The sequence below is a fragment of the Zonotrichia albicollis genome, chromosome 19 (genome assembly GCF_047830755.1).
Source record: "Zonotrichia albicollis isolate bZonAlb1 chromosome 19, bZonAlb1.hap1, whole genome shotgun sequence".
Classification (NCBI taxonomy): Eukaryota; Metazoa; Chordata; class Aves; order Passeriformes; family Passerellidae; genus Zonotrichia; species Zonotrichia albicollis.
The window spans coordinates 7,284,593-7,312,035 of NC_133837.1; the positions used below are offsets into that span (position 1 = coordinate 7,284,593).

The 27,443-nt window shown below is 44.1% G+C and overlaps 1 protein-coding gene and 1 long non-coding RNA gene across 11 annotated transcripts in view; one reads left to right on the forward strand and one right to left on the reverse strand.

The window, feature by feature from the left end:
* The first annotated feature begins 3,975 nt into the window (after positions 1–3,975).
* The window catches only part of LOC141731240 (uncharacterized), a 72,310-nt gene continuing 48,842 nt past the window's right edge, over positions 3,976–27,443 (forward strand). Inside the window, exons 1-8 of one of the 10 annotated variants that reach the window (XR_012583227.1) lie at positions 4,195–4,322; positions 5,130–5,329; positions 6,049–6,155; positions 22,050–22,181; positions 22,958–23,163; positions 24,520–24,713; positions 25,225–25,309; positions 25,967–26,602. This is a non-coding gene — a long non-coding RNA (uncharacterized LOC141731240). The other 9 variants (XR_012583229.1, XR_012583228.1, XR_012583236.1 and 6 more) reach the window with 9 other exon arrangements.
* Positions 11,853–26,711, reverse strand: LOC102068173 (myosin heavy chain, skeletal muscle, adult). The gene is made up of 38 exons (XM_074555200.1): positions 26,490–26,711; positions 26,258–26,401; positions 26,010–26,166; positions 24,670–24,697; positions 24,456–24,570; positions 24,270–24,362; positions 24,108–24,171; positions 23,925–24,023; positions 23,715–23,818; positions 23,503–23,641; positions 22,700–22,818; positions 22,452–22,601; positions 21,957–22,127; positions 21,169–21,478; positions 20,971–21,041; positions 20,219–20,306; positions 20,008–20,125; positions 19,727–19,850; positions 19,507–19,643; positions 19,148–19,403; positions 18,417–18,659; positions 18,140–18,316; positions 17,911–18,056; positions 17,733–17,823; positions 17,255–17,644; positions 16,962–17,088; positions 16,669–16,787; positions 15,918–16,114; positions 15,431–15,614; positions 15,179–15,344; positions 14,883–15,007; positions 14,389–14,697; positions 14,086–14,289; positions 13,688–13,813; positions 13,423–13,593; positions 13,227–13,331; positions 12,989–13,084; positions 11,853–12,128 (listed from the first exon to the last, which is right to left on the reverse strand). Exons 1-38 carry the CDS (start codon positions 26,694–26,696, stop codon positions 11,976–11,978), a joined length of 5,823 nt encoding a protein of 1,940 aa, XP_074411301.1. The 5' UTR covers positions 26,697–26,711; the 3' UTR covers positions 11,853–11,975.

Below are 27,443 nucleotides of genomic sequence, written 5' to 3' on the forward strand. Positions count from 1 at the left end.
GTTCAGAAACAATCTGTGTAAAACTGTGAGTGCAGGGGGGCATCAGAAGTCCTGTGTCTGCACAATCTCTGACTTCCATGGACATACAGAACTTAGAGGACAAATCAGAGAATGGTTTGTGTTCAAAGAAACCTTTAAACAATCCTCTAGTGCAATACCATTACTGTGGGTAGGAATTTTGACTAGATCAGGTTGCTCAAAGCCTCATTCAACCTGAGCCTGCACACTTCCAATGATTCCAGGGGCATTCCTGTATTCTGGGGCCTGTGTCTCACTGGCATCCTCTTAAAAAACGTCACTCTTTTATCCAACCACAATCTATCTTCCCTCCAGTGTGTTTACTGCAGCACATGGCTTGGTGTTATCAGCAAACTTGCTGACAGTGCCCTCAACCCCACTGTCCATGCTCTTGATAAATTTGTTAAAATATAACACTGGTTTCAAAACAACCTGCCAGGGGACACAACTTGTTACTGGTCTCCACCTGAAATTCAAGCCATTGACCACTGTGGCTTCGTGTGTGATCATCCAGCCAATGTACCATAGCATATTTTCCAGAAGGATCTGCTCCATGATCTTGCCATGTGGAGAGGTGAAGCTGACCAGCCTGTAGTTCCCTGGGTCTTTCTTTTGCCCCTTTTTAAAAACAGGGATTTTTCAGTCAGTGAAACTTATCAGACGGCCACAGCTTGTCAAGTGTGATGGGTAGTGGCTTAACCACTTCATCTGCCAGTTCCCTCAGGATGTGGGGATGCATCTCATCAGGGCAACTCCCTCATCTCTCCCTTCCAAATATTTCATAGCTGTCACTCACAGCACATGTCAATCATGCAGTCCACCCCAACGAGTTTCTGTGCTAGCAATCAGGCCATAGTGCCCGTCTGGGCAGTGGCTACCAGCTCCTTCTGTCTGTTGCCCACAGTGCTGCACTGACAGAGAAACACTTCATCTGGGCTATCGGCCACATCTCCTTGTTGGAGGAGTTTGTCCTTATTCCCTAAGACAATCCACTGGTTTGGTCACTAATTCATTCCCAACTTTGACTCAAGGACAGCACAGGGTCAAAGCAGCTCTGCTGAGTACAGAACCATCAGGTAGACTGCCTTGTCAGCAACTGAAACACAAAAGAGACAGAGAAAAAAACTGATCATTGGACAAAGATTGGAATTTGGGGGGGGGGTGCGGGGAAATGCCATTATTGACTAAAATTCTTGATTGCAAACCTTTTAATCTCATGTCACAACAAACATTGAATACAGAAAAGCTACAAATGCCAATATTGGTATTTTTCTGAATATTGTTATCAGTAAGAAAACTTTCCTTGAATATTTTAACTAAATTTATAAACCAAATTACTTATTTTAATAATTTTCACTTTAAAAATTCACTAAGATTTCTTCTCTAGAGTTGGCTCTGTCATATTTAGACTTCTCCTAATGGCAGTACTGACCACGGCCTTTGGAATATAAGAGCTTTCTTAGATCATGACTATGTATGAAACTAGAGAGGCTTTTTCTTCTAAAAACTTTGACAAAACCCTGCATATCAAATAGAAAAATGCTTGAAAGTGTCCCATCAAAAAGCAAATTGAAGGAGTACCAATTTGTAAGAGAGGCCGGGGTCAGACAATCAGTTTCATATATACTAAAGGAAATATTATTTGATTTTCACATTGCAAACTAAAAGCTTTTTTCCTGTCTGAAAAAAGTATTTCTCAAAACTGATCTCTTTCTTAAAAGATTAATTGCTAAGGATTTTCCGTGCCATCTGGCAAAAACCTGCAACCGGTTGTAAGCAAGTCCAAGGTGATGTTACTGAAAATAGAAAAGCAGAAACCTGTTGCAACTCACATTCCCTAATGGACAATATATCAGCTCTTGAAATACAGCTCATGTATAAAGCACTTAAGGTGACCTCCAGAACCTTGAGATACATACCAATTATAGAAAGATATTACAATGATAAATATTAATATGATAAACATTTAAAAGATATTAAATCAGGTTTCCCTGAAAGATAAGATATAAAAGACATTCTAAAATGAAAAATCAGTTGCAAATTATAATGGTTTTACATGTACCATGTAAGATTTAAACAGCTAAAAATCACAGCATCCCCATGTCTGTAAAAATAAGGAAGTGCTTTGCTTTGAGCAAAAGGATGAAATTTATTATTTATAGAATTCAGACAGAGGAAGTATGTAACAACTCTTACTTGAGACAATGAAAGAAGAGTGAGGGATGTCTGATGCTTCTCCTAGGGTGACAGCTGGGGATTCTCTCCCCTCACATTTGGAACTGAAAATCTTTGCTTTTCCAGTAGCAAATGACAAAGCCAGTCTACTCAGCAGAGCACTTTTGGGGCTTTTTTCTGTTGTGCTGTGCAGGATGTGGACCCAGCCTTGCAACAGGCAAGAGTGAGGCTCATGGCCAGGCAGCTATTCGGCTGCTAGTCCTTAGGAAAGGGTGTACTGAAAGCAGCAGTGATGCCTTAACATTGAAAGAAAAATTAAATAGATCCTGCCCACCACTGTCCCCTGGTTCTGCTACTGTCACTGCAGGGCTGGACTCTGCTCCAGCTGAGAGCAAAGAACGGCATACTCAAAAAGAGGAGAGGGAGAGTGAGCACAGACCCTGGACACAGAATATCCTGCTCAGCAATGTGAGGTGGGCAAGGTCTTGCAGTGCTGACATTTCCCTGAAGAGACTGAAGCATGCTGAAAATAGAACCATCTTGAGAAAGACATCAAGCAGCTGACTCACTGTCTGCCAGCCCTTAGGATATGACTTCTATCTCAGACTCTGTGTTAGCAGAGAGAGAGATACACTTAGCAACAAGTAAAAGTATATACATACACAGATTTCCAGCCTATGGCCTGGCAAAATCTCACCAATTTTAGATTTACATTGTAAACTGGAGGCTAGAGTTTATAACATTCTAATGTGGAAAACTTTTCACAGCCTGGAAGAGTGTTATTTTCTTAATTACTTTTATCCATGTTTCAATATCTTTATTAATGAATTTCTTCAGTGGAAGAAGCCCCATGCTCCTTGTTCTGGTGTCAGAATCTATTACAAAAAATAAACCTTAGAAAAGAATGATCAGATCTTCATATAATTCTCATCCATTCTGTTATGCAGCTTGAAAAAACTGATTGAAAATGAGCACTGCCGACTTCTCACATTTGGCAAGGAAGGCCTTTTCATCCTGTCTATGTTGAATCTTATTATAAACAGATTGTCCTGTGGCAGCCAGCAGAGACCACTGCAGTAGAAAATAAACTGTGAGGACTCATTTCCCCTTTTACTATGGTGCAGCTGTGAAATTATGTTCAATTTATAATTTTTATATGCTCATCAACTATCTCTTGCAGTCTCCTTAGTTTCTACTTTTCACTAGTTTCCCAGTACAATCTGAAATTTCAAACATGCTTTCAGGATGTTTACTTATCAAGTAGGACATCCATTCAGTGAGCAGTAGATGAAAAAGTACTCATTTATAGATTCACAAAGAAACTTTCACACCTTAGGTAGCATCATGCCTCACTGAGATTGTGACTGGGGAGTTTTGAGTCCAGAAACTTTTCCTGAAGATTGGCTGCTATGACATTTATTTCCAACTGACTGTATCTTTGGAGATAATTCATTCAAGTCAATAAGCATCAGTAGATTCCAATGTAACACTGATTATATTTATATGATAGACCTGTCCTCTGATCTAAGCCTTGTGAGGTTTTACTGCTTACAGAACGGCATTTCATGGGAAAGAAATGTAAAAATTTTGGGGGATAACAAGATGCATTGCAGAGTGAAATTGGGTCTTGATAAGTATTTACTACCACCACTAGATGAAGATTAAAAGCGTGACTCCAATGTCTTACTTATTTCCCTAACAACATGAAGCTCACAGGGTAAAGCAAACAACTCTTGGTAGTGAGCCCTGGAAGGCTGGACAGAGCTCAGAGATGCTCAGCTTCTGCTCCAGTAGGAAACTTCCTGCTGTGGGTTGAGGACCTGGCGAGCAGGCTCATGTGCCCTACACAAACAGCTATGTCTCCTTGTGCCTGGGGACAGGTCATTGCAGCTCCTCCTCAGGTAATTGGGGTCCCTGATGCCCTCATTGGGAACTGGGAGGTGCTCAGGGCCATGGGAGGGACCAGGAATGAGCAGGATCTGCATGGATGTGGTGGCTCTCTGGCAGACTATGGCCCATGTAAGCTAAGCTCAGACACAGCTGGGAGAGTAGAGGAGCAGTGAGCCTGTCCCACCCTGTGCCTGGGCAGGGGCTCACTGCAAGGGACACGCCTCCAGGGACATGTTGAGGTTAGGTGGGTGAGGGTGAGAAGAATGAGAGCACTCATCAGTGAGGAAGCTGAGAAGGGGTAATGCAGGATAGGGGATGTAAAGAGAGGAGGGACAGGCAGTGGACAGAGAAGATGCAGTAATGTGGGTGCATTGTAAAGGAGAGGTTGATGCAGCCAAAGTCTTGCTAGAATGGAAAGGGCTTGAGCTCTGCTGTCATTCCTATAGGAATCCAGGAGACAAACTCATTACATCATCATTCACTTTAGAATGTGCTAAAACTTTTCAACATTTCTTTTTCCGTCTCAAAGAGCAAAAATCTCAAGAGGAGCTTCATACTTTGGAGATGAAAATCAAGAATTGTGATGAAATTCTTTTAATTAATTCTCTCCCTTCTCATTTTAGAAATAGCTTCATTTCAGTAGACTGAACCAAGAAAACAAAATTAATCCAAATGCTACACCTGGAACACATATACATACTTATTGTGCCAAAAAAAGGTTAATATCACATAGATTTGGAAAATAGACAGGGTTACTAGAATAGTTTATCTTCTAATGAGAAGCCTTTAGCTGTAGGAATGAAATTATCAACATGCAAGAAAAGACATTTTCTCATATACTGACTTGATCCAAAATGCAAAGCTAAGCACCCAGCTTTCTTATTAAAAAATTGAATATGTGCAATACTTTTTACTGCTTCGTGTTAGTTTTGCATTAATCTAGAAGGAAAATTTCCAATGGGAATTGCAGCTTGCAAATGCAATGGGATTTGCAGCTTGCAAATGATATTCTCAGCTATGCTGTTAATATTTTTAAAACATGCCAGGAGGGCCCTTTTTGACTGCGGATCCTTAATGACTGAAAAGGAATGTGTAGCCTCTTACTGAAGATCCCTGGGTAAAGTAAGACCTCTCAGGAATGCTGGCATGAGACAAGGAGAAATGCCAGAACATTAATTCTCTGGTGCAAGCTTCTCACTTGGGACACTTTTGCTAAGATGTGGCCGAACACTGGACCCTGGAGATGGTAAGAATTAATTTTACATTGAATTTCTATTGAAAGATAGGCATTGGGTTGAATAAAATTAAATATGTTGAGTACTTTTTCTGGGTTTGGCATATTTAATCTGAGTAATTTTTTACCTGGGTAAAATGAGTCCTTCGGAGACTTGAGCTATCATTCCAGATGAGCAGTACTAAAATGATGGATAGAAAGAGTTGGGGATAATGTCTAGCAAAAAAAAAACCAGTGATGAACCTAACAAAGGAGATATTAACTAACCTGGTGAGGTACTTTGGGCCAGCTACTAGCTTGGCCATTGCAAGAACAGAACAGGAGAGAGCTGACCTTTGTGTCTGTGCTGCTTAGAACATCCCTGGATCTCAGGGTAGCTGTGAATGGACTGAGATGGCTTTGAGCTCTTCTGATCCTGCCTCTTCCTTTGGAGATTCATTTCTGCAATGCTTAATGCAGTTATGAGCTGACCTCACAGCAGGGAAAACATGTGGGACTTCTGAAGTTTCAACAGTATATTTTAAATCTGGGAATGTCTTTATTTTGCTTGGTGACACTTAAGTGTCTGCCCGCTGAGGAAAAGTAAGTCTTGCAAAGAAAAGTGAAGAGGAAGGGCAAAACCAGCTAGAGATTAGTGACAGTTGAATCACAGAATTTTTAGACTTAATGATAAACTACTTTCTGTGTGCGTGAGATTTCTATGGTTACTCAAATTCCTCCCATCTTCACAGCATATGTCAAAGAAACATGAGCAGCAGGTTCTGGATGAGGAGGTGACATTCAGGATGCCCTTTCCATCACATGCAAGAGTAGCTGAAAATCTTCAGTTACCAAACAGGTGAGTGAGGTGAACAGACTCTGATGGCAATGGAAGGAGAAGGAAAAGGCAAAAGAAGCTGGACAATGGCATGGAAAGAGAAGAAATGAGAACAGCAGTATGAAAAAAAATCAGCTTGATTAATTGGCTTGTTTCTCTGTTGACTGCACTTGCAGGAGAAGCAAAGAGAGGCTATACTATGGAAATAAATTTGCTTAGATTTGCACTAGCCTTTTTTTTTCCTCTAAGTGAATGTTGCAATTATATAAAAAATGTTTACCACTTTTCTTCACAAAACAAGAACATCAGAACATTAAACCCAAATTGTACAAGGCATTTTCAAGTGCAGAAAAAGTCTGCAGTATTGATAGCAGATGTTTTGGATTGGTTATTACCAGATTTATTATATACATTGGAAGAAGAGGGTTGTCCAAATTTGCTTTCAGTTTTGAGAGGATACACATTAAGAATAGTAAAACTTTGGTTTATCATGGGTATTCTACATGTGTCCTAATAATGTAATATGGATCTTCAATAAAGCTAGGCTGTAATTCTCAGGAGAACATGTAAGACTAGAATAATCTATCTAAAGACGGCTTTAGGAAGAGCAAACCTTGTTTGAAATGATTAGTTTAGACTAAAAATTATAGCAAGTTGTAAAAATCCTGAAAAATCCCTGCAAAATAAAACATTCAATAAGTGCGATATGAGTTTAGAATCCTGAGGAATATGATAATTTTCCAAGTACAGCAGATTATATTTTCAAGGTATTTATAATTTATGCTTGCTATTTTAATAATTTTATATTGTTCAAAATGTATTATCCAAAATAAAAATGCTTTTTTTCTTATTCACTTATTTACCAACCCAACCCAGTGAATTCTTTCCTACCACAGAAATGTTCTAGGTCTTCTACAATAACATGCAAACACAAACCAAAAAGTTCCTGAGAAATCTTCAAAAATATCAAAATATACTTTTTTCCCCTCAAAGTTAACTTTTGAAGGGTTATAACCTCCACTTCCTTTTCTTCCTAATTCAAAACCCATAAATCTTTTTGACTAATCATCACAAAAGTACTTTATTTCTCTTTATTGCATTTCCTTCTGAAGATCTGAGACAACTTCTCCAGTTTCTCAGACTTACTTTTAATTCTGATGCCATTTCACCCTGCCAAAGTGTTTGGACGTCCCTGTCCCAAAAATCTCTCAGGACCTTCACAAAGTCTGCAATGTCACAACTATGTGAGGTACTCAGGACAGGGAGTCATGATAGCCACAGTGTGGTCAAAAGGGCAGTTCCTGTGGCAGTCACATGATGTGGTTTCCAAGTGTGGCACCAAATAGCCCTGCTTTAAAAGGCAACAGAAATCACAGCACAGGATGCTCATGTATTCTTTACCTTCCATGGTAGCTCTGAATATTTTAGACCAGAGTTTTTTTTTCCCTGAAGACCCAGGTCTCTGGCAGACTCATGCTGGGACAGCCTGTGTCCATCTCAGTAGCTCTATCATGATGGAAAAGTCACATTCTAGCCACAGATTCCTCCTAGGACAAGGGATCCTCCAGGCCAAGAACATGAAGTGCAACCCACCTAAATAGGGCAATTATCTGTTCTTGGCTTTCCAAAGCCCCTCCTCCTGTAGCTGTGGGCAACTCCCTGCCACATGCTAGGGCAGAAGGAAAGACCTCATCCCTGTCAGCAAGAGGAAGGAGATGACTGGAGGGCACTGGAACAAAAGGGCACCTCTGTGCTTGCAGCCTCAACTGCACAGAGACTCCCAGATGGAACTGTCCCCTTTGGGACAGAAACAGCATCTTTGGGGGTGGGTGTCTTCCATGCCCTTCCTCACCTGGTTTCTGCACATTCTGCCATGGTGGAATCAGCAGTGATTGCATGGGAAGTCTTTGAGAATGTCCTCATTAATAATTAGTGTCAAAGAGGAAAATCCCTGTTGCCCCACAGTTTGATTTGCATTACAGGTATGATCATGGGGCCCACTGAATGTGCTCTCCCCTCAGACTGGCATTGACCTCTTGGGACGTCCATCCTTTGCCCTGAAAACCCCTTTCATTCTAGATGCCATGCCCTCAGCACTTGCTGTTCTGCCCCACTGATCATTTCCTATCATGCTGCTCTACCAGCTGAGGGAGAAATAGCCCGGGTTTGCAGTGTGTGTTAGAAACTGACCCTACCTCTCACAGTAGCCCTCTCCCCTGGGAAGCTGGTCCTGCTGACGTGTCCCAGGGGAATATGCCTGGGAAACCTCAGGGCAGGAAAGAAAGACAAAGAAGATGATGAGGAGGAGTTCTGCTTTGCAATGTAGCTCTGATGTTCTTTTTTATTGAACAGTGAAGGTCAGATGGCCTTTGCTTGGCTTCACAGTGCCATGTTCAAATCTGCTTTACAGGGAAGAATATCTTGATTATTTCTCTGTTTTGCGGTTCCATAGAGGTAGGCCATGGGAATGGCTCATCTGCACTTTAGGCTGCCAAGAGGTTTTTCTGTCACTTCTAGCCTAAGAGTCCAGGAAGTCCTTATGTGTGGCAGCTGGACCTCATCCTAGGAGGAGTGAGGGTGTTCAGAGCCCCAGGCCTCTCCTGGTGCCTGCACTATGAAGGTCCAGCCAGATCGCAATTGCCAAGACAATATTGCAGTCGTCGTCCTTAGGCTGCTCCACAGGGTGTGCAGTGGAGATGGCAGGGCCACTGGCACTGTGTCATGTCCTTTTGTTAGCCACACACTCACAAGCACCTCCCTGGTTCCCTTTCTGGGCAGAGTACCCAGTGCAGATGAGGCCCTGTGCCCTGAGCAGCACCTGCTTCTCTCAGCTCAAGATCTTTTCTTCCAGCATTGATGACCCAAACATTTCCAGCTGTTCTTTGGCCCATCCCACCTGTTCTTTGGAGAACACATGAAACTGGCCCACCCGGCTGGATTTTAACCCTTCTGCTGTGATTTGCTCCTAACAGGTAGGCCAGGCAGTTTCAGCATCTAGGTTTCAACGAGATGAGCCCAACAGCTACAGGAGGTTTAAAGCACCCAGGTTTCAACGAGATGGGCCAGGCAGTTTCAGGAGGTTTGAGGGATATCTCCCTGCTGGTCTGCAGTGGAGCAGGGCCCTGAGCAGGGTCCCCTCCATGGCTCCAGGCTGCCATCCCCTGGCACTGAGTGCTGGAGCAGAGGCCTGGTCAGCTGCTGCCCGGGAGCTCCCTGTGACTGACAGGAGCCTGATGGGGCCCTGGGATGGGCACCCCTTGCTCCTCTCACCAGGAATAATGCTTTTGGCTTCCTGCCAAGTATCCTAAAGGAACTTTATGTCAGGTGACAAGTACCAAGCTGAGGAGAAAGCCGATGCCACCTGTGCTGTCATAGCAACAGCCAAGGCCTGAGGGGAATGGCATAGCCACCATCCCAGCTGGTGTCCTGGGCTCAGTGTCCTTTGATTGCCCATGGTGACTGTCCCTGGCTGGGACATGGCTTTTCTGAGCTCTCCAGAGAGCCAGGGGAGTCAAGGTGCAGGCAGGGCTGAGTCTCCATACCCATCATGTCAGAGGCACCAGCTCAGCCAGGGCTTCTCCTGCAGCCCTGATACTCCTGGGACACTTCAGGCCGTACTCTGGAGTACAGCCCTACATCCTTCCCTACGTGAGGGCTGGGAAAGCACAGCTTGAGCAAAGGGAGATGGATGGCAGCCGAACCTCAGAGCAGGCCCTGCCTCAGACTTCATCCTCACCCAGGAACTCCAGGATGGCAGCTGTGAAATGCTGCACTTTCAGACCTACAGCCCAGCCTATCTTACCCATTTGCTTGTTAAAATGAGAGAGGCAAAGCCCCATCCACCCCAAGGAGCCCTGGCTGGCTGTTGGAAGTACCAGGGCAGCTGCTGTGCTGCCCATGGGACAGCACATCCCAGCAGGGAATGGCCTTGGCACTGGGCTGGCACAGGGCCTTTGCATGGGCTCCAAAGGGGAACACTCTGGATTCAGGTTCTGAGCAGGGAGAGCACGCTCGAGCCCCATTCTGGTGTTTAACCTTTCAGATGGCAATGGAGCTGTGCTGCACTGAGTCTCTCTGGGACAAGAATAGCAGCTGCTGCCTTGGGACACAGCACACGTGTCCAGCTCCTCCAGGGCAGCACGTTGCAGTGCCACACACAAGGCAGCCTACCCGCCCAGGAATGTCTTCAGGCGCTATTAGTGGAAGCAGATCATCCCCACAAACAGGCACGACCCTGCACAGGAGCCTTAGGAGAGTAGGGCTATTTTGGGCTTTGGCATTGAATGTGAAAGGAGGATGGGCTCATCTTCCTGCCATGGGCCTCCTTCAAAGCTCCTTTGGGCCTTGTCCCCTCCTCCAGCAATGGCTCTTGTGGAGGCTGAGGGGCAGTTTGGTGTGGCCTGGGAGTGCAGGAGCTGAGGACAGAGGGAGCTGTGAGTTTGCTGGTGGGGCAAGGCCAGCCCTCAGTGCCATCAGCAGTACCCAGCTGTGCTCAGGGGAGGTCCTGCCTGAGCGTGTACCCCTGTCCCTGAGGGCATGGGGCCTCCTCCTTTATTCTCAACCACACCCATAAGAGTGAGAGAGATACAAGAGGGTGCATGCAAGAGAAACAGGCAGAAAACTGGAGGAAAAAGCAGGTGATTTTACAAAATAATCTAAAGAAAGATATAATAGGTCAGAACAGACAGAGTCACACCCACAATAAGAGAATAGCTTCTTCAGTGACTTGCCAGGCATTCCCCATTGGTGTCCTTTGGGACAGTGCTTTTGGACAAGTCATCAAAAGCTCTCCAGGTGTCTCATGTGACAGTAGGGCTCATTGATCCTCACGAGTGTGCATGACTTCTGCAAAATGGGGATGGCATGACTGGTTGTTGCAGCTTCAGTGGGGGAAACTTCATGAGCTGATATTGCTGAAAGGATTTCTAAATTAACTTCATAGTCCTCAGCTCTCATTAACCTGTTTGACTCAGTGTATACACAGAGCCCCATGGCATTTGAGGTTTCTAGGAAAATCATCTGAAGCTAAGTGTTCTCTCTGTCAATGTCCTGAAGAGGTGTGTTGGAGCCACCTGGTGTATGAGAGCTGGGCACTGAGGGACAATCCTGACAGTCCTTCCCTTACACAGCCCCAGGCAGGCTCAGCTGTTTGCCAGTTCAAGAGATACTGGCAGCAGCTGGTGGCAGCAGCTGAGGAAATCTAGGATGAGGGAGATGGCACAATGTAGGGACACTATTGGTGTCTTGTAACTGTGCTCTTTGTGACTGAAATAATCTCTGTCAAGAAACTATCAGTCCTTCACAGTGCAGTGTGCTGGAGCTTCTGATAACTCTCTCAGAGATTAATGTTTAGGGTTTATGAGGGCCAGCATCACAAACAAGAGTGGGAAAAGAAAAAGCAAAAGGATCACCCTCTCCTGACTCCCACATGGGAAAGAAGCTGTGCTGAAAGGACAATGGGAGAAGCATTAGGCAGGAGCTAAACAAGGAGCTGCTGGAGACAGGAGAGAGCACAGGCTGGATTTTTCAGGAGTCTCCACAGCAATGGCCAGACTCTAAGTTTGCAGATCCTCAATCCAGCACTGACCCCTGCTTCTCCCTTGTCCCAGAGAGAAGTAAGGAAACGTCTTCTGCAGTGCAATTGTCCAAGGAAAACAAAACCCAAAGAAGAACATACCCAAAGAACGAAACCACTGGACATAGTGTGTATGCAGAGGATTCTACTACAGTCTTTATTCACTAGACACTGATGTGGGTACTGAGGCTCATGGCAGAAGAAAAGTGACCAAGAGGTTCACATTTTGTGCAGCCCTCAGGTCACTTTGCTGCCTGGTGACATGCTCACTCTTCCTCTTCTATCCTCCTATGGAACTCGCGGCTCTTGGCTCGGAGCTTGTTGACCTGTGACTCTGCAATGTCAGCCCGCTCCTCGGCCTCCTCCAGCTCGTGCTGGATCTTGCGGAACTTGGACAGGTTCACATTGGACAGCTCCTCCTGTGTGGGGAAAGGGAGTCAGTGGTGAGGAGCCCAGGGCAGGGGCTTCATTCCTCTTGCACCTTGGCTTTGTTGAGCTGCAGCTTTTCCCTTGGGGGAAGGCACAAATCTCCATCCCATTTCTTCCACTTCTTACATGTCATCATCCTCACACATTCCTCATACTTGCCTTTGAGGAATATCCCTTGTAGAAGGAGCATAATGGGATTTAAACATAATTCTGCTCTGGAATGTGGGAAGGAAGCAAGATGGGCAGCTGGAAATGTGATTCTTTTAGTGCAGAACCAAATATTCAATTACATCTGCAGATCCTTAAGTGGGGTTAGGAATTTATGAGAGAAAATGATTACAAGAGGGCTCCTCTCATAAATTGCCTTAACTGAATCAGAAGCCCTATACTGTGCTGGACTGTTTCTGCAATGAAGAAACCATGCAGAGGCAATCTGAAATTCAGGGGCTATAGGACTTGTCTCAGGGCATCCCTGACTGCTGCATGCCTGGAAACAGACAAAGGTTCCTTGTACAATTATAAAAGCATCACACAAAGGTATTTGGGAGGGGAATTCCAATACCTTCCCTGTCTGCTATAAAAACACTAAAAATAATTCTTTTGCAAAATTTCTTAATACACTGTGTTACTGATATTAGACACCTTATAGATTGCTCTGTGGTTCTAATGCAAAAAATGCTAGGTGCATTTGCCCTCCTCAGTAGTCTTCTTAGTGATTCATTGGCAAGGCTGATTTATGATCCTTTCAGAGAATTAGGAGAACTCCATTACTGATGAGTGGCATCTTCCAAATTTCTTGTATCTATCTCTGGGAAAGTGATTCTTGCCAAGCACTCAGAGAGATACTTACGGCCTCCTCAGATTGTCTCTTGTAAGATTTCACTTTCATTTGCAGCTTGTCCACCAGATCCTGCAGCCTCAGCACATTCTTCCTGTCTTCCTCAGACTAAAGCAGTTGGTAAACAGATTAGAGAGTCAATTCTTGGTTCTGCATCACGTGAGGTTAACAATTCCCCTTGGGGATGGATTGTGCAAAATGTAACTCACTGTGAGAAAGCCCTGTGAGAGCAGGAGAGCTCCTGCCTTACCTGGTAGGTGAGTTCCTTCACCCTGCGCTCGTACTTGCGCACGCCCTTCACGGCTTCAGCGCTGCGCTTCTGCTCAGCATCAACCTCCCCTTCCAGCTCCCGCACCTGCAAGGACAAGCCCAGCCCTGCAGCTGCCCTGCCAATGTCTCTCCAAGGAGGGACACACTCACTCAGGCACAGCCCCAGCCCTACACACCCTGGCCTCCAGCTTCTGGATCTGCTTCTTCCCTCCCTTCAGTGCCAACTGCTCAGCCTCATCAAGACGGTGCTGCAGGTCCTTCACTGTCTGGTCCAGGTTCTTCTTCATCCTCTCCAGGTGGGCACTGGTGTCCTGTTCCTTCTTCAGCTCTTCTGCCATCATGGCCGCCTGATCAGAACAAAAGATCAGAGCCATTTTGGGACGGGAGATATTTTTGGGAGAGTGCATTCACCATCAGCAATGCCAGGAGTGCCCAACTCACATCTGTGATGGCCTTCTTGGCCTTCTCCTCAGCATTGCGGGCTTCCTGGATGGTATCCTCCATTTCGCCCTGGATCTGGGCAATGTCTGTTTCCAGCTTCTTCTTGGTGTTGATCAGGCTGGTGTTCTGTGCAATGGGAAGAACATGGCAGGACTTAAATTCTAAAACCTGCCATGAACAAAGACTTTCCCCTTCCAGATTCCAATTCTTACTCTGGAATTATTGTTACAATGGTTGTTTACAAAATGTCAGGTATGGGCTTCAGGAAAATATGCAAAACATACCTCTGTTTGGGGACATCAGTAGTACAGCCTTTCAGGTACTGCTGGCTCTGTGTTAAATTTCAGCCCTCTGTGTTTGGTCAGTGCCAATGCCAACAGAGCTGTTTGCTCCCTCACCTGGGTGTGGAGGAGCTGCACACGTTCAGCAGCATCCAGAAGCTCCTGCTCAGCCACTTTCCTCGACCGCTCTGTCTGCTCCAGGGCTGCCCGGAGCTCCTCAATTTCAGCCTGCAGCAGGTTTGCTCTGCGCTCCACCATGGCCACCTGCTCCTTCAGGTCATCCTTTGTCCTAAGTGCATCATCCAGATGGATCTGGGTATCCTGGAAAGAAAGAGAAAAGAAATTAGTAGGTGTCAGTTGCTTGAGTGGCATAAATATCAGGGATCTCAGTTTCTATTTCTGTAGATCTGCTGAACGGACCTTGAGCACAGCCTGGGTGTTTCTCAGGTTCTTCTGTGCCTCTGCAGCCTGGCGGTTGGTATGGCTCAGTTGGATCTCCATTTCATTCAGGTCTCCCTCCATCTTCTTCTTCAGTCTCAGGGCTTCATTCCTGCTCCTGATCTCAGCATCCAAACTGCTCTGCAAGGACTCCACAACTCGCAGGTGGTTTCTCTTCAGCTGGTCAATCTCCTCATCTTTCTCTGCTATCTTCCTGTCAATCTCTGCCTTCACCTGGTTGAGTTCAAGCTGCAGGCGCAGGATCTTCCCCTCCTCATGTTCCAGGGAGGCCTAGAAAAGAGGACACAAACATTGATAACATCAATAAACCTACTGCTTCATTTTAAGGAATGACAAAAAATTTCCAGAGATCTCAGCTGTCTGCACTCCCCAGCCAGAAGAGAGGACAACCCAGGCCCTTTCCACCCTATTTCCTCATTTGTTTAATGAAGACACCAATGACTATGGTCATGTACCTCAGCTTCCTCCAGTGCAGCCTGGATTTCAGATTTCTCCTGCTCAATCTGCTTCTTCACTTTCTCCAGCTCATGAATTGCCTTTCCTTGCTCCGCAATCTGCTCCGTGAGGTCGGAAATCTCCTCTGTGGGAACAAAGATCAATGGCATGGTCAGGCACAGAGCAGAATGGGAAGGGCCCTGTCCCACCAAGGGGACAGGCATCTCTGCAGACCTGCAGGCACAGAGCCATGAACAATGGTGGGAATGGGTGATAGTGAGAAAGGCCAGGGAGGAGCAGAGGGCCAGGGACTTACGCTGCAGGTTCTTGTTCTCCCGCTTCATTGTTTCCAGGTGGTCCAAGGACTCCTCATAGGCATTCTTCATCTTGAACAGCTCCGTGCTCAGAGAGCGCGACTCCTTCTGCGAGGCCTCCAGCTCAGCCTGCGTTTCCTCATACTTCTGCTTCCATTCTGCCAGGATCTGAAGAGAAACAGAGGGTGACTAGGGCTGTGGCCATCACGGGGCCCTGCTCTGGCCAGGAGTGCTGGTGCTGAAGGCCAAAAGACCTTGTCAAAGTTCTTCTGCTTCTTATCCAGAGCAGCACAGGCAGCATTGGATTTCTCCACATCAATCATCAGGTCCTCCACTTCATTCTGCAGCCTCTGCTTTGTCTTTTCCAGGGAGGCACATTTGGCATTGACAGCCTCAACCTGTTCTTCTGCATCCTGCAGGCGCTGGGCCAGCTTCTTCCTGGGAGATATAAGGTTAGCTTACATTAACACTGAGTATCAGTGCATTGTTGCTTTTTATTATAGTGTGCCTAATCCATTTGCAGTTTGCAGTCACACAGTGCTAAGGGCTACATATACACTCTGCTTAGGCTTTGCTTTTACTATAGTACTAAATATATATTATAGAATTAAGTTTCTAATTTTCTATTGCTCTTCCACAAATCAGATCCGTGACTTATTTCTCATAATATAGTGATGCTTCCCTTGCAATGTCACCTTTGAATTTTCAATCTATTTTTCTGCTTTTTCTGTTACCACGTACTTGGCCTCCTCGAGCTCCTCCGTGCGCTGAATCGCGTCTGTCTCGTATTTGGTTCTCCACTGGGCCACTTCACTGTTGGCCTTGGACAGGGCTCGCTGCAGCTCCCCCTTGGCCTCCTGCTCCTCCTCATATTGTTCCCGGAGCAAGTCACAGTCGTGGCGAGCGGACTGCAGGGCGTGGGCCAGGGCGTTCTTTGCCTGTGGGGATAATTGGGTTGGGACAATTAATTTCCCATGAGATAGCAAAATATTAACTTGATGAATGTTATTGAAAATTCCTGGATTATAACATTTAATGTGAGACCAAGAAAAATGGCATATTACTTCCATGTTTTGAGAATCTAGAATGCTTTTTAAGGAGAGATGATGGGTAAATTCTAAATTTCAGCTATGCAGCTGCGAATCATTGAATCCTTTTAAATATGTTCTAAAGTTTCAGCTGTCACTGTGAAAAGGTAGATTAAGATGTGCAGTTTCTTTTTAGATATGTCTCAATAATTTTTTATATGTCATCATAAACTGATTAAACACCTAAAATTGTTTATCCCTGTCTCAGTATCCACACTGGGTGGGGGGGGTGGTGTCTTCCTCAGCTTTTCATACCACAGAGGGAGGAGGTAAAATTTCTCACTTTGCTTGATCACTCAAAAGTTAAAATGATACAGCTAACATTCTGATATTATGTGAGAGTAGGAAATATAGAGTAAACAGATTCCCCATCCAAATCAACCCCCTACAGGAAGTAACTTTACCTTTATTTCTTCCTCTAAATGTCTCTTTAGTTCCTCAATCTGTTGAGTGAATGCCTGTTTGCTTCTGGATAACTGAGATATCAAACCATCTTTTTCTTCCACCTGACGTGAATATTCACCTAAAACAGTTTTCAGACAGATTGCCATTTGGAATCAATATTAAATCAATATTTCTTTTAAGCACAGTATACCAGCTTACAGAGAATAGATCAATTTGAGTAAAGCAGCAATCTTTTTTCTTATTATCACTGGTTACAGTTGTTCCATTTTGAGGGGATAAAGGGGTGTATTACCTGACTCTGTCTGCAGACGAGCTCTTTGAGCATTGAGGTCATTGATCATGCGCTGATGCTCTTCTTCCTTGGTCTTAATCTCGCTCAGCTGATCTTCCAGAGTGCGGCACATCTTCTCCAGGTTTGCCTATACACCAAAGTTATGTAAAACAAGAGGATTACCACTAAGTTCTAGTGTGCTGTTTTCAAGGTGAAAAACAATGCAACTGGATGTGATAGCAGAATATAATCAGAATTAAAATCATGTATTAGGAAGTGTATAATAGGGCAGTAACATGACAGAAACTCCATACCTTGGCTTTGGAGACAGACTCCATGTTGCTGGCCAAGTCATCTATCTCCATCTTCAGCTCACTCTTCTCCTTCTCCAGCTTCTGCTTCACACGTTGCAGGTTGTCGATCTGCTCACCCAGCTCAGCTGTGCTGTCCGCGTGCTTCTTGCGCAGGGCGGCAGCCGTGGCTTCGTGCTGCAGCGTGGCCTCTTCCAGGTCACGGCGCATCTTCTGGAACTCTGCCTCACGCTTCTTGTTCATCTCCACCTGAGCTGCTGTGGCCCCTCCTGCTTCTTCCAGTCGCTCGCTGATCTCCTCCAGCTCCCTGGACAGGTCAGCGCGATGCTTCTCTGCTTTAGCACGAGAGGTTCGCTCTGCCTCAATCTCCTCCTCCAGCTCCTCAATGCGGGCCTGCAGAACAGCAGGGACCCTTCACAGCCATGCCCTCCTCCTGCCTGAGCTGAGCCTGAGCAAGGCAGGGCAAGGCACAGAGACTTGCCTGCAGCTCCTTGATCTTCTTCTGAAGTTGAACGCCCAGGGCTTGTTCATCTTCAATGCTGCTCTGGATCTGGCTGATTTCAAAATCTTTCCTTTGGGACAAGTGAACCGTGTTAGAGCACAAAGAAACAAGACAAGTGCTGCAGCCCAGCACTCACGGGCCCCAGAGCCACACTTACTTCTTCAGTTTCTCATCCAGCTGCTGCTTGTCATTCTCCAAATCCATGATGCTGTCCTGGGCCAGCTTCAGGTCTCCTTCCAGTTTCCTCTTAACTCTCTCCAGGTCTACGCGCAGCTTCTTCTCTTGCTCCAGGGACCCTTCCAGCTAAACACAACAAGACCATCAGGACTCTGCCAGACAGCTTGGACTCCATACCTGTCCTGCTCCTGCTCTATCTGTGTGCTTACATCATCCACTTGCTGTTCCAGCTTGCTTTTGGCTTTGGTCAGAGTATTGACTTTGTCTTCCTCTGCCTGCAGGTCATCCAGGGTCTGCTGATGTGCCTCTTGGAGGGCTTTCTTCTCTTTTGTCAGCTTCACAATTGTCTCATCCAGGGCTGCCATCTCCTCAGTCAGGTTTTTCACCTTTGAGAAGAAGGGAGCAAGCACAGACAGAAAATGGTGCTTAAAACTTTCTAACAAGACAAATTTTTCCAGAGTGCGAGTGACAGGTTCTACCTCATACCTTGTTTTCGGTGGCATGTTTTTCCTTCTCCACCTTGGCCAGTGTTAGCTCAAGGTCATCAATATCTTTTTTCAGCTCTGAACATTCATCCTCCAGCTTCCTCTTCTTGGCTGTCAGATCAGCATTGATTTCCTCTTCATCCTCTGCCCTTTCAGTCACCTCCTTAATTTTGGCTTCCAGCTGGATTTTGTTTTTGATGAGCTGGTCGCACCTTTCCTCAGCATCAGCCAAGCTATCTGCTTCCTGGTGGAGAGACAAAATTTTGTGGATTCTAATGTTTTGAATTTGTTCTGCTCTGACTCTTTTATCACTCAGTAGCACCTGAACCTGACCTTCAACTCCAGCAACAGAAGGACTTTAACTGGTATTTTCCAAGCAAAGAGAGGATGGCTTTTCCTACACCTGGATCCACAAGTACAACTTTCAAGTGTGTTTTGCATTTTGCCACAAAATTAATTAATTGTTCTACCTCATGTCAAGGATCTACATTTGCCTCCTTCCTCTGAAGACAAGAGCACTGACTCTCAGTTGAAACTCTGTATCTTTGCACTGGCTGTCAGAGTGCTTACCATATCACTGCCAGAATTTGTTTCCTCAACTTCATATACATATAATATAATTTCCCAAATTTATTACTTTTGGTCTTCTATAGTCTGATCTTCTGTTCGTAAAGAACAATCTGAATGTATAGACTTATTTTCTGAGTGATAAAATAAAGGTAATAAACTCACAGCCTGTACTTGGAGCTGCAGGTCATTTTTCTCCTGCACCAGTTTCACCATTTTCTCTTCCAGCTCCTTCCGCTTTGCCTCAGACTTTGCAAGCTCTTCCTTGGTTTTCTCAAACTCCTGTTTCATATTGGCCATCTCCTTCTCAGACTCTGCACTCTTCAGCAAGGGCTTGATCTTGAAGAACAGCTTCATCCATGGCCAGTGTTTGACATTCATGAATGCACGAATGTTGTACTGGATGCAGAAGATGGATTCCCTGAGGTATAATTAAAATGTACAATGAATATTCTCAGTCTGATGAGTGTCAACACTTCCTCCCAAGCAGAATGACTCTTTAACTGAAGAAGAGGAAGGTGTACCTGCGCTCCACCATTCTCTGGTACTCCACCCTCATCAGGAAGCCCCTGCACCTGGCCTGGGTGCGGGTGATGAGCTGTGCCAGCTTCTCATCTCTCATCTCCTCCAGGAGCCCCAGCAGCCCAGCTTTGAAGAACACCTTGAGAGAGGGAATATTGCAGCACATCACTATCAGGTAGAGAGAGCAAAACCCAGGCAGGCAGTGAATGGGGGAGTTTGTACCTTGGTGTGTCCAAATTTGTACTGGGTGTGATCCACATCGATTGACCCAAGGAGCTTCTCAGAAGCCTTCTTGCTATCGATGAACTGTCCCTCAGGGATGGCACTGGCATTAAGCACCTTGTATCTGTGGAATCAAAAGAAGATCAGGATATTTTTTTCCAAGCAACACACAGTAGCCTCTAAACCCCATCAACTGGTTTTGAAAACATGGCACAGCCTAAATAGACCCATGAATGAACCAACACCACCTTTAATGATGCTGACAAGAGCAGAGCTCTGACCTCTGTTTGAAGTCAGCGTACAGGACTCTGCTGGGGAACCCTTTCCTGCAGATCCTGATCCCTTCCAGCACGCCGTTACAGCGCAGCTGGTGCAGCACCAGCTCGTGCTCCATGGCACCTGGCAATGCAGAGCACAAATGAGGGGCACAGATTGCATTGCAGAGGGGAATGGATGTATCAGAGCAAGGATATTTCATGCTGGGCTTCTTACCAGGTGTTTTAGTCTCATTGGGGATGATGCAGCGCACAAAGTGGGGGTGAGTGCTTCGCAGATTGGTCATCAGCTTGTTGAGATTCTCCTAGAGGAACCGGTTGCCAGTGTGAGTTTCCGTGTATCGAGTGTTTGATGCACCAAGGTAATGATTTTACAAACTTCTCAAGCTGGGTTTTCAGCATTTCAATAAAGCCACAGAAACCAAAAACTTTTTTCTATTTGAAGATACTATTTGAAGATACACTGAAGATATTTCACCAGAGTGAAATACAACAGTGCTGCTATTCGTTCAGTGAAAACTTATATATAAGTTCACACGTTCACAAAAAATAAACTACTTAGATTTTTCACATTCTGCCTTTAGAACTCAATCTACTTTAGTTTAAGAAATAGGAATTTTTTACAATGAGATATCTATCTCCTTGATAATTATTTTCAACTCCTCAACAGAAATGCAGGAATACTAGTATTACCATTCTAGTTTGACCCAAAGACATAAAAATATGAGTATCTGAATGATATCTGCAAATAAAAAAAAATTAAGAAAGAAAACCACCACAAATTTGTTTGCCACAATTTTGAAGAATCAATGCTTATTTTTGAATATATTTGCAAAGTTAAAATTGACTGTGGAAAACCTGATGTAGAATTCCCAAAGAAATTTACCCCCTTTATAGTAGTTCCTTCAAATTTAATATTAGCTCACCCCCTTTCTGCACGTTTCATAGATAACAGATACAGTACTATACCCGGAAAAGAGCTGAGACAGTCTGGAAAGAAGAACCCTTCTTCTTGCCTCCCTTCTTGCCACCACCAGCCTCTGCAAATTGAATAAAGAAAAACAACATTTTAAAATTATCATGAAACAACTTTAAATATTTAGTGTTTATGGCTTTAATTCTTTGACAGGTCTCCCACATTAAAAATACAATTTTCATAAAACTGACCTGCATCTGCTCCACCATAATTGGCAAAGAGTAAAGCCAGGGTCTTCACAGATGATTTCTGGTACAGCCCAATGACAGTTTCATTCAGAGGGTCCTTGTTCTTCTCCAGCCACCCAGAGATGTTGTAGTCCACTGTGCCAGCATAGTGCACCAGGGAGAAGTGGGCCTCAGCCTTGCCTTTGGCAGGCTTGGGCTTCTGGAAGTTGTTGGACTTGCCCAGGTGCTGGTCATAGAGCTTGTTCTTGAAAGAGGTGTCAGTTGCCTTGGGGAACATGCACTCCTCTTCCAGGATGGAGAAGATGCCCATGGGCTGGGAGAGATTATGACAGACAAGAGGGAGAAACAGATTAGAAAGGAGATATCTCTTGGTTGGAAAGTTGCTGAAGTCAGAAAAGGAAGCTGTTCCCATAGTGACTTTAAGTCAGAGAAAATCCACTAAAGTTCAACTTTTTTCAGTGTTGCTGTTTCATTCAAAATTATGGAAATGCCTTTGCTGATAAATTACTATAGATATGAGAATCTGAAATACTTTTCTCTCCATAAAACCTGTTTACTGGTAAGTACTTAGAGAACACGACCTTTTTCACATCATTTTGTAATTTGGCAATGAATTCTCTAACCAAAAGCCTTCATATCTGAGTAATGATCTCCAAAACCACTTCTACCTGCTTGCCACTTTCACAGAGTATATATTTGAAGAAGTCAAAATATTCTCACATGCTTCTTATTTGTTTCTCTTGGCAAGCATCGAACACTCAATTTCTATTAAACTTGAACAGGAAGGATACCTTCTCAATGAGCTCAATGCAGGCAGCCAGGTCCATCCCAAAATCAATGAATGTCCATTCAATTCCCTCCTTCTTGTACTCCTCCTGTTCCAGCACGAACATGTGGTGGTTGAAGAACTGTTGCAGTTTCTCATTGGTGAAGTTGATGCACAGCTGCTCAAAGCTGTTGTACTGCCAGACATAAAAAGACATACAAGGATTTCAAGGATCAGCAATAATACCAAGGTGTGTTCTTGTACAATCCTAATTCACTGTATCTTATATTTTACGTACAAGTCTCCTTCCTGTGTAGTTTTTCTTTGCTATCTCTCCAGGATATTTAGAAAAGAGGTTTTTAATTTAGAGCAATGAGAAGATTAGTTTTCTATTCTGTTGTTTTTTCAGGATTAAAAACATGATTCCAGAAGCCGTACAAGAAAGTGTAGAGAGATGAAATATGTTTCAAAATTCTCAATTATAGTTCTACAAAAATTCTAGGAAAGCTGTGCTCCTTACATCAAAGATCTCAAAGCCAGCAATGTCCAGCACACCAATGAAGTACTGCCTGGGCTGCTTTGTGTCCAGCTGTTGGTTGATACGAACAACCATCCACAGGAACATCTTCTCATAGACAGCCTTTGCCAGGGCACCCACTGAATTGTTCACCTAAAGCATAAAGAAAGCTTTGGAGGTTACTATATGCAGCAGAGGACAATCAATGGAAACCATCACAGCATGCTCCACATTACCATATTTTTTTTTACCTGCTGCACAGTTTGGCCCTTGGTCACATATTCATTTCCCACCTTGACTCGGGGGTAGCAGAGGGCCTTGAGCAGGTCTGCTGAGTTCAGACCCATCAGGTACGCAGCCTTGTCAGCAACTATCACCAGAAAAGACAGAAGAATAGATATTAAAAAATACCTAAAAGTTAGTGCTGGACTGTCCTAATAGTATTCTCCACAAGGTTGCGCAACAGTATCTGTCATAGCTAAAAAGCTAATTTCTCTTTTTGTGTTCAGGGACTCAGAGTCTATAACTGTTCCTGAGCTTCAAATTCTGCAAACATTCTTCAGGAGACATCATTGCCTTTATCCTCTTGCAGATGTCAGTATGAAACTTTAAACTTTCTAGTCATATAGCAAGAGGATTTATCACTCAGAAAGATGGTGACATGGGACTGTGACAGAGATTAATGAAGTACACATGTCAGAGTTCTCTCCAGCAGGTAAGGGTGAAGAAAAGCAGAACCTTCTGTCTTGTTAGGCTCCATACTACAGCAGAGGTTGCAAGGTGTATTTCACCTTAAGTATGATTAGCAAAGTTACAGCAATTGACATGCAAGTCTCCTGGCTTACTGTCAATGTACACTGGATCTCTTCTATAGTAGTCACAGAGTAAAAAGTACGGGTATCATTAAATGAGATAAATGCCTCAAATGGAGCATTTAGTCATGGAGCAATTAGTCATGGAGCAACAAATTTACACATTTAAAGCCTGAAACCTGTTTAAGTCCTTCTGTAATAAAGACTATCTCGTTTGGAAAGGTTGCTGACTCTGCTGATACCTTCTGTGCCGTCAGGCTCTGCCTGTTCCTCACGCTGTTTCTGCTTGAACTTCAGGTTCCCATAGTGCATGACAGCCCCTGTCAGCTTGTAGATGGCTGTTTTCTCATCAGCACTGAAGCCCAGGATGTCAATGGCACTCTGGCAGCACAAACACAGTGTACATACAGCAGGGCTCAAGTGCACCAGATGATCATTTGGTAAAGTTACTCACATCTGTGGCCATCAGCTCCTCCTGATCATCAATGCTGGGGACTGTGATCTCACCTTGACTCACAAAGTGGAAATCATAAGGATTGGTGGTAATGAGAAGCATGTCTGAAAGCAACAGAAGGAGAAAAACAAGTTTAATTTAGTTTCCAGATAACACAATTAACTATTGCTCAGTGATCTTCCTTCAAAAAAAGTTAGTGATCTTTCCTACCAATTAGCTCCGGCTTTTTGTTGGACATGATCTGATAAAAGATGTGGTAGCTCCTTTCCGCCTTGAGCTGGAAAGTGACTCTGGACTTCTCCAGCAGATCTGGCAAGGAAGGTAGGACACGGTCAAGCACAAGAAGTGGGGAATGCTGGAGGGAAGGGGGATCAGGCCAGAAGGGTGTCTTACATGTTTCAATATCAGCAGAAGCCAGTTTGCCTGTGGCACCAAAATGGATTCTGATGAATTTACCCTGAAAAGAGCAGGAAAGTCAATTGAGATTTATTTTACCAGTCTGGATAGCAAGAATATCCAAATTGGTGTTGACAGTTGTACCAATTAATAACTCACAAAGCGTGAGGAGTTGTCGTTCCTCACGGTCTTGGCATTTCCAAAGGCCTCCAGCAGGGGGTTGGCGCTGATGATTTGATCCTCAAGCGTTCCCTGTAGGGTGATAATCAGTGCTAGTTATCCTTTCCAAAAATCATGTCAGGAACAAAGAAAAGCATTGATCCCACCATGTATCAACTAATTTACCTGCATTTTGCCTGACGCATGTTCTTCCTTCTTCTTCTCTCCACTGGCTGCAATTGTTGCAAAGTACTGGATGACACGCTTGGTGTTCACAGTCTTCCCGGCCCCGGATTCTCCGCTGCCAAAGCCAAGAGAGAAGCAGAGGGTGCGTGGTCAGGCAGGAGGGGCCCTGGCACTGGGCAGCCCCGCAGGGACCCGCGCAGGGGGGGGTACCTACGTGATCAGGATGGACTGGTTCTCCCGATCTGTGAAGAGACGGAGGTATGAAACAGACATATGAAAAGACAAATTAGAATTTCAAGAACTAGGAGAAAAATAAGAACTGAAGCTTCCAGAGGATCCAGGAAAAGAAAACAGCAAAAAGTGCCCAGGGAATTCTAGTGGGTACTTATGATGTGGTCAGCAGTAGTGCAGCTCTTAGCAACTGGTTCTATATAAAGGAATCACTGCAGAGAAACTTCAGTAGTCTTATGCCTTTCCTGACATTGTCTTTCCATCAAGTTACTTATTTCTTTTTTAACAGGCAAGTACAGGTTATGAAAATATTGATGTTGCAATTGTTTTGTATGTAAATTCTTCTGAAGCTAAAAGTCTCTAGAATAATTTTATCAAAATCTTAAGGCATCATTAATTACAGAACATTTGACCAACATCTTTCATCCTTTTCACCTCTATTTTTTTAATCCCTATATATACAGAAATTATGCATTCTTGAGATTATACATCAACAACATTCATTTTTTATTTTTTCTCTTCTGTATGCATTTCCCAGAGTCTAACAAAAGAACAGGAGAAGAAGTTCTAAAATCCTGCACACCTTTTATTTTATCGCATGTATAAGGAAGAGAAAATAAGAGGTAAAAGGAAGAGGGAAAAGTGGCAAGAAATTTTTTGAAGTCGCTCAATTTAAATGCTAAAAGCTTTATTTTTTCCTTGATATTGTTTTACGAAGCTTACTTTTCATTCTACAATGCAATTGATTTATAGATGCAACTACAGACTAGTGCACGAGTTCCAGAGATCATTAAAGGCTGTATGTAATTTACATCACATGGCCATCATCTACGTAATGAAACCCATTTGCATATTAAGTGCCTCAGGTGAGGCTTACATACCTCTTTAAGGTAGAGCTCTCTGTTTTATTTGTCAGCACTGATGCTTGAAGATTTAAATTTGTATTATGTACATCATTTATAGGATATGTGTCATTTAACCGCACCCTGTACTCTCCATCTGAGACTAATTTAATGATTAACATACACAAGTCCATCCATATATGTAAGATTCCATTATAGGCATAAGGTATACACAATGAAATACATGATTTCTTTCCAGTGAATTTACACCCTCTAGGTTATGTCCAGGTCCTTATGATTCTAATGAGAGCACTGACACTCAGCTCTCACAGACCATTAGATTTAAGTACACTAATCTTCCATTAATTTCACACACACAATTTTTTTTTAAAGTGTGGCACCATATTTCCAGATAATACGCTACATTTCCCTGTACAGATAGACAATTTCAAGAGCAGCTCAAAGGAAATCAAGCACTCACCAGTCAGCATGGACTGATAGGCGTTGTCAGAGATGGAGAAGATGTGTGGAGGGGCCTCCTGGCGCTTCTTGCCTCGGTAGGCCAACACCACCTCGGGGTTGTACACCGGCAGCCACTTGTAGGGGTTGACAGTGACGCAGAAGAGACCCGAGTAGGTCTGCAAGGAAGGGACACAGCACGTTGCCTTGCCCTGAGCCTGGCCCAGCAGCTCCTGAGGCTGCCCAGAGGAAGCTGCTGCTGCCACTTACGTAGATCATCCAGGCTGCGTAACGCTCTTTGAGGTTGTACAGCACAGCGGGTTCGTGCAGGTGGGTCATCATGGCCATGTCCTCGATTTTGTCATACTTGGGAGGGTTCATGGAGAAGACTTGGTCTTCCTTCACAGTCAGGGTCTGCCAAGAAAACAAAAGATCCACGTGTATCGCCTAAAATCTGAAAGTGGGGATCAAATTTTGTCCTTCACTCTTATTTTTGACTCACCTCTCCCCCTTCAGTCTTGACAGTGACTTTTCCCGATTCCCTGCTCTGGATTGTCCCTTTCACAAAGGATTCTTTGGGATGAGCCACGAAGACTGATGACTTGGCATCAAAAGGTTTGTTCTGGGCTGCAATTCTCTCCTTCTCCGATTTTCGGAGGTAAGGAGCTGCCTCCCCAAAAACAGCCATCTCAGCATCGCCAGAGGCCATGGCTCTCCTCTAATGAAAGCTTGTCAGCAGAGATGCCTTGTGAAGAGCAAAATGTTATTGGTCATCAAGAAGAATAATACAATTAATACCAATGAGAAAGCTCCTTGCTCCTTGCTCTTTAGCAAATAAATTCCTAAATAAACTCTTAGGAAGACACCAATTAAATCCACTTTGATTTGAAGTTAAAAGTACCATAGTCTGAACTCAAGAATAAGACTTAGACTTCTACAACATGTAGATCTTGTAACAGCAAACAGGCCATCTGAGTATTGAGTGCAGTTTGGTAAGTCACCCTGAATTCAGACAAGGTTTGAGTTTTTCTCATAAAAGAATCTAGTAATAGAAAAATCACTCTCTGTTCGGGTCCTTAATTATCAACCATGAGTCTTCAAGAGAGTACTTTCTTGCTGAAAGGATTACCTTTTCTATTAAATATAAAAAATTACTTCCATTTTTACATCCTCCTTATTTCCAACTATCGAGCCTAAGCAAATTCAGCTGGAATATAAGAGGATTTATGAAGAGAATTTGTGCAGCTCTTTAAAAGTTCTGTCATAGAATATAGATTAGGAATGAATTATTCAGTGTATTACCTTTGGGTAACAGCTTGTATCCTGGAATATGGCCAACCCTGTAAAATAGGAATGGCAGTTGTTTCTTATTTCTGAACAGAATTCCATAACATGCTGTAGATTGAAAATACAGGCATGCATCAAAATTACACTGAAAATTTTTGTTCATATGGGC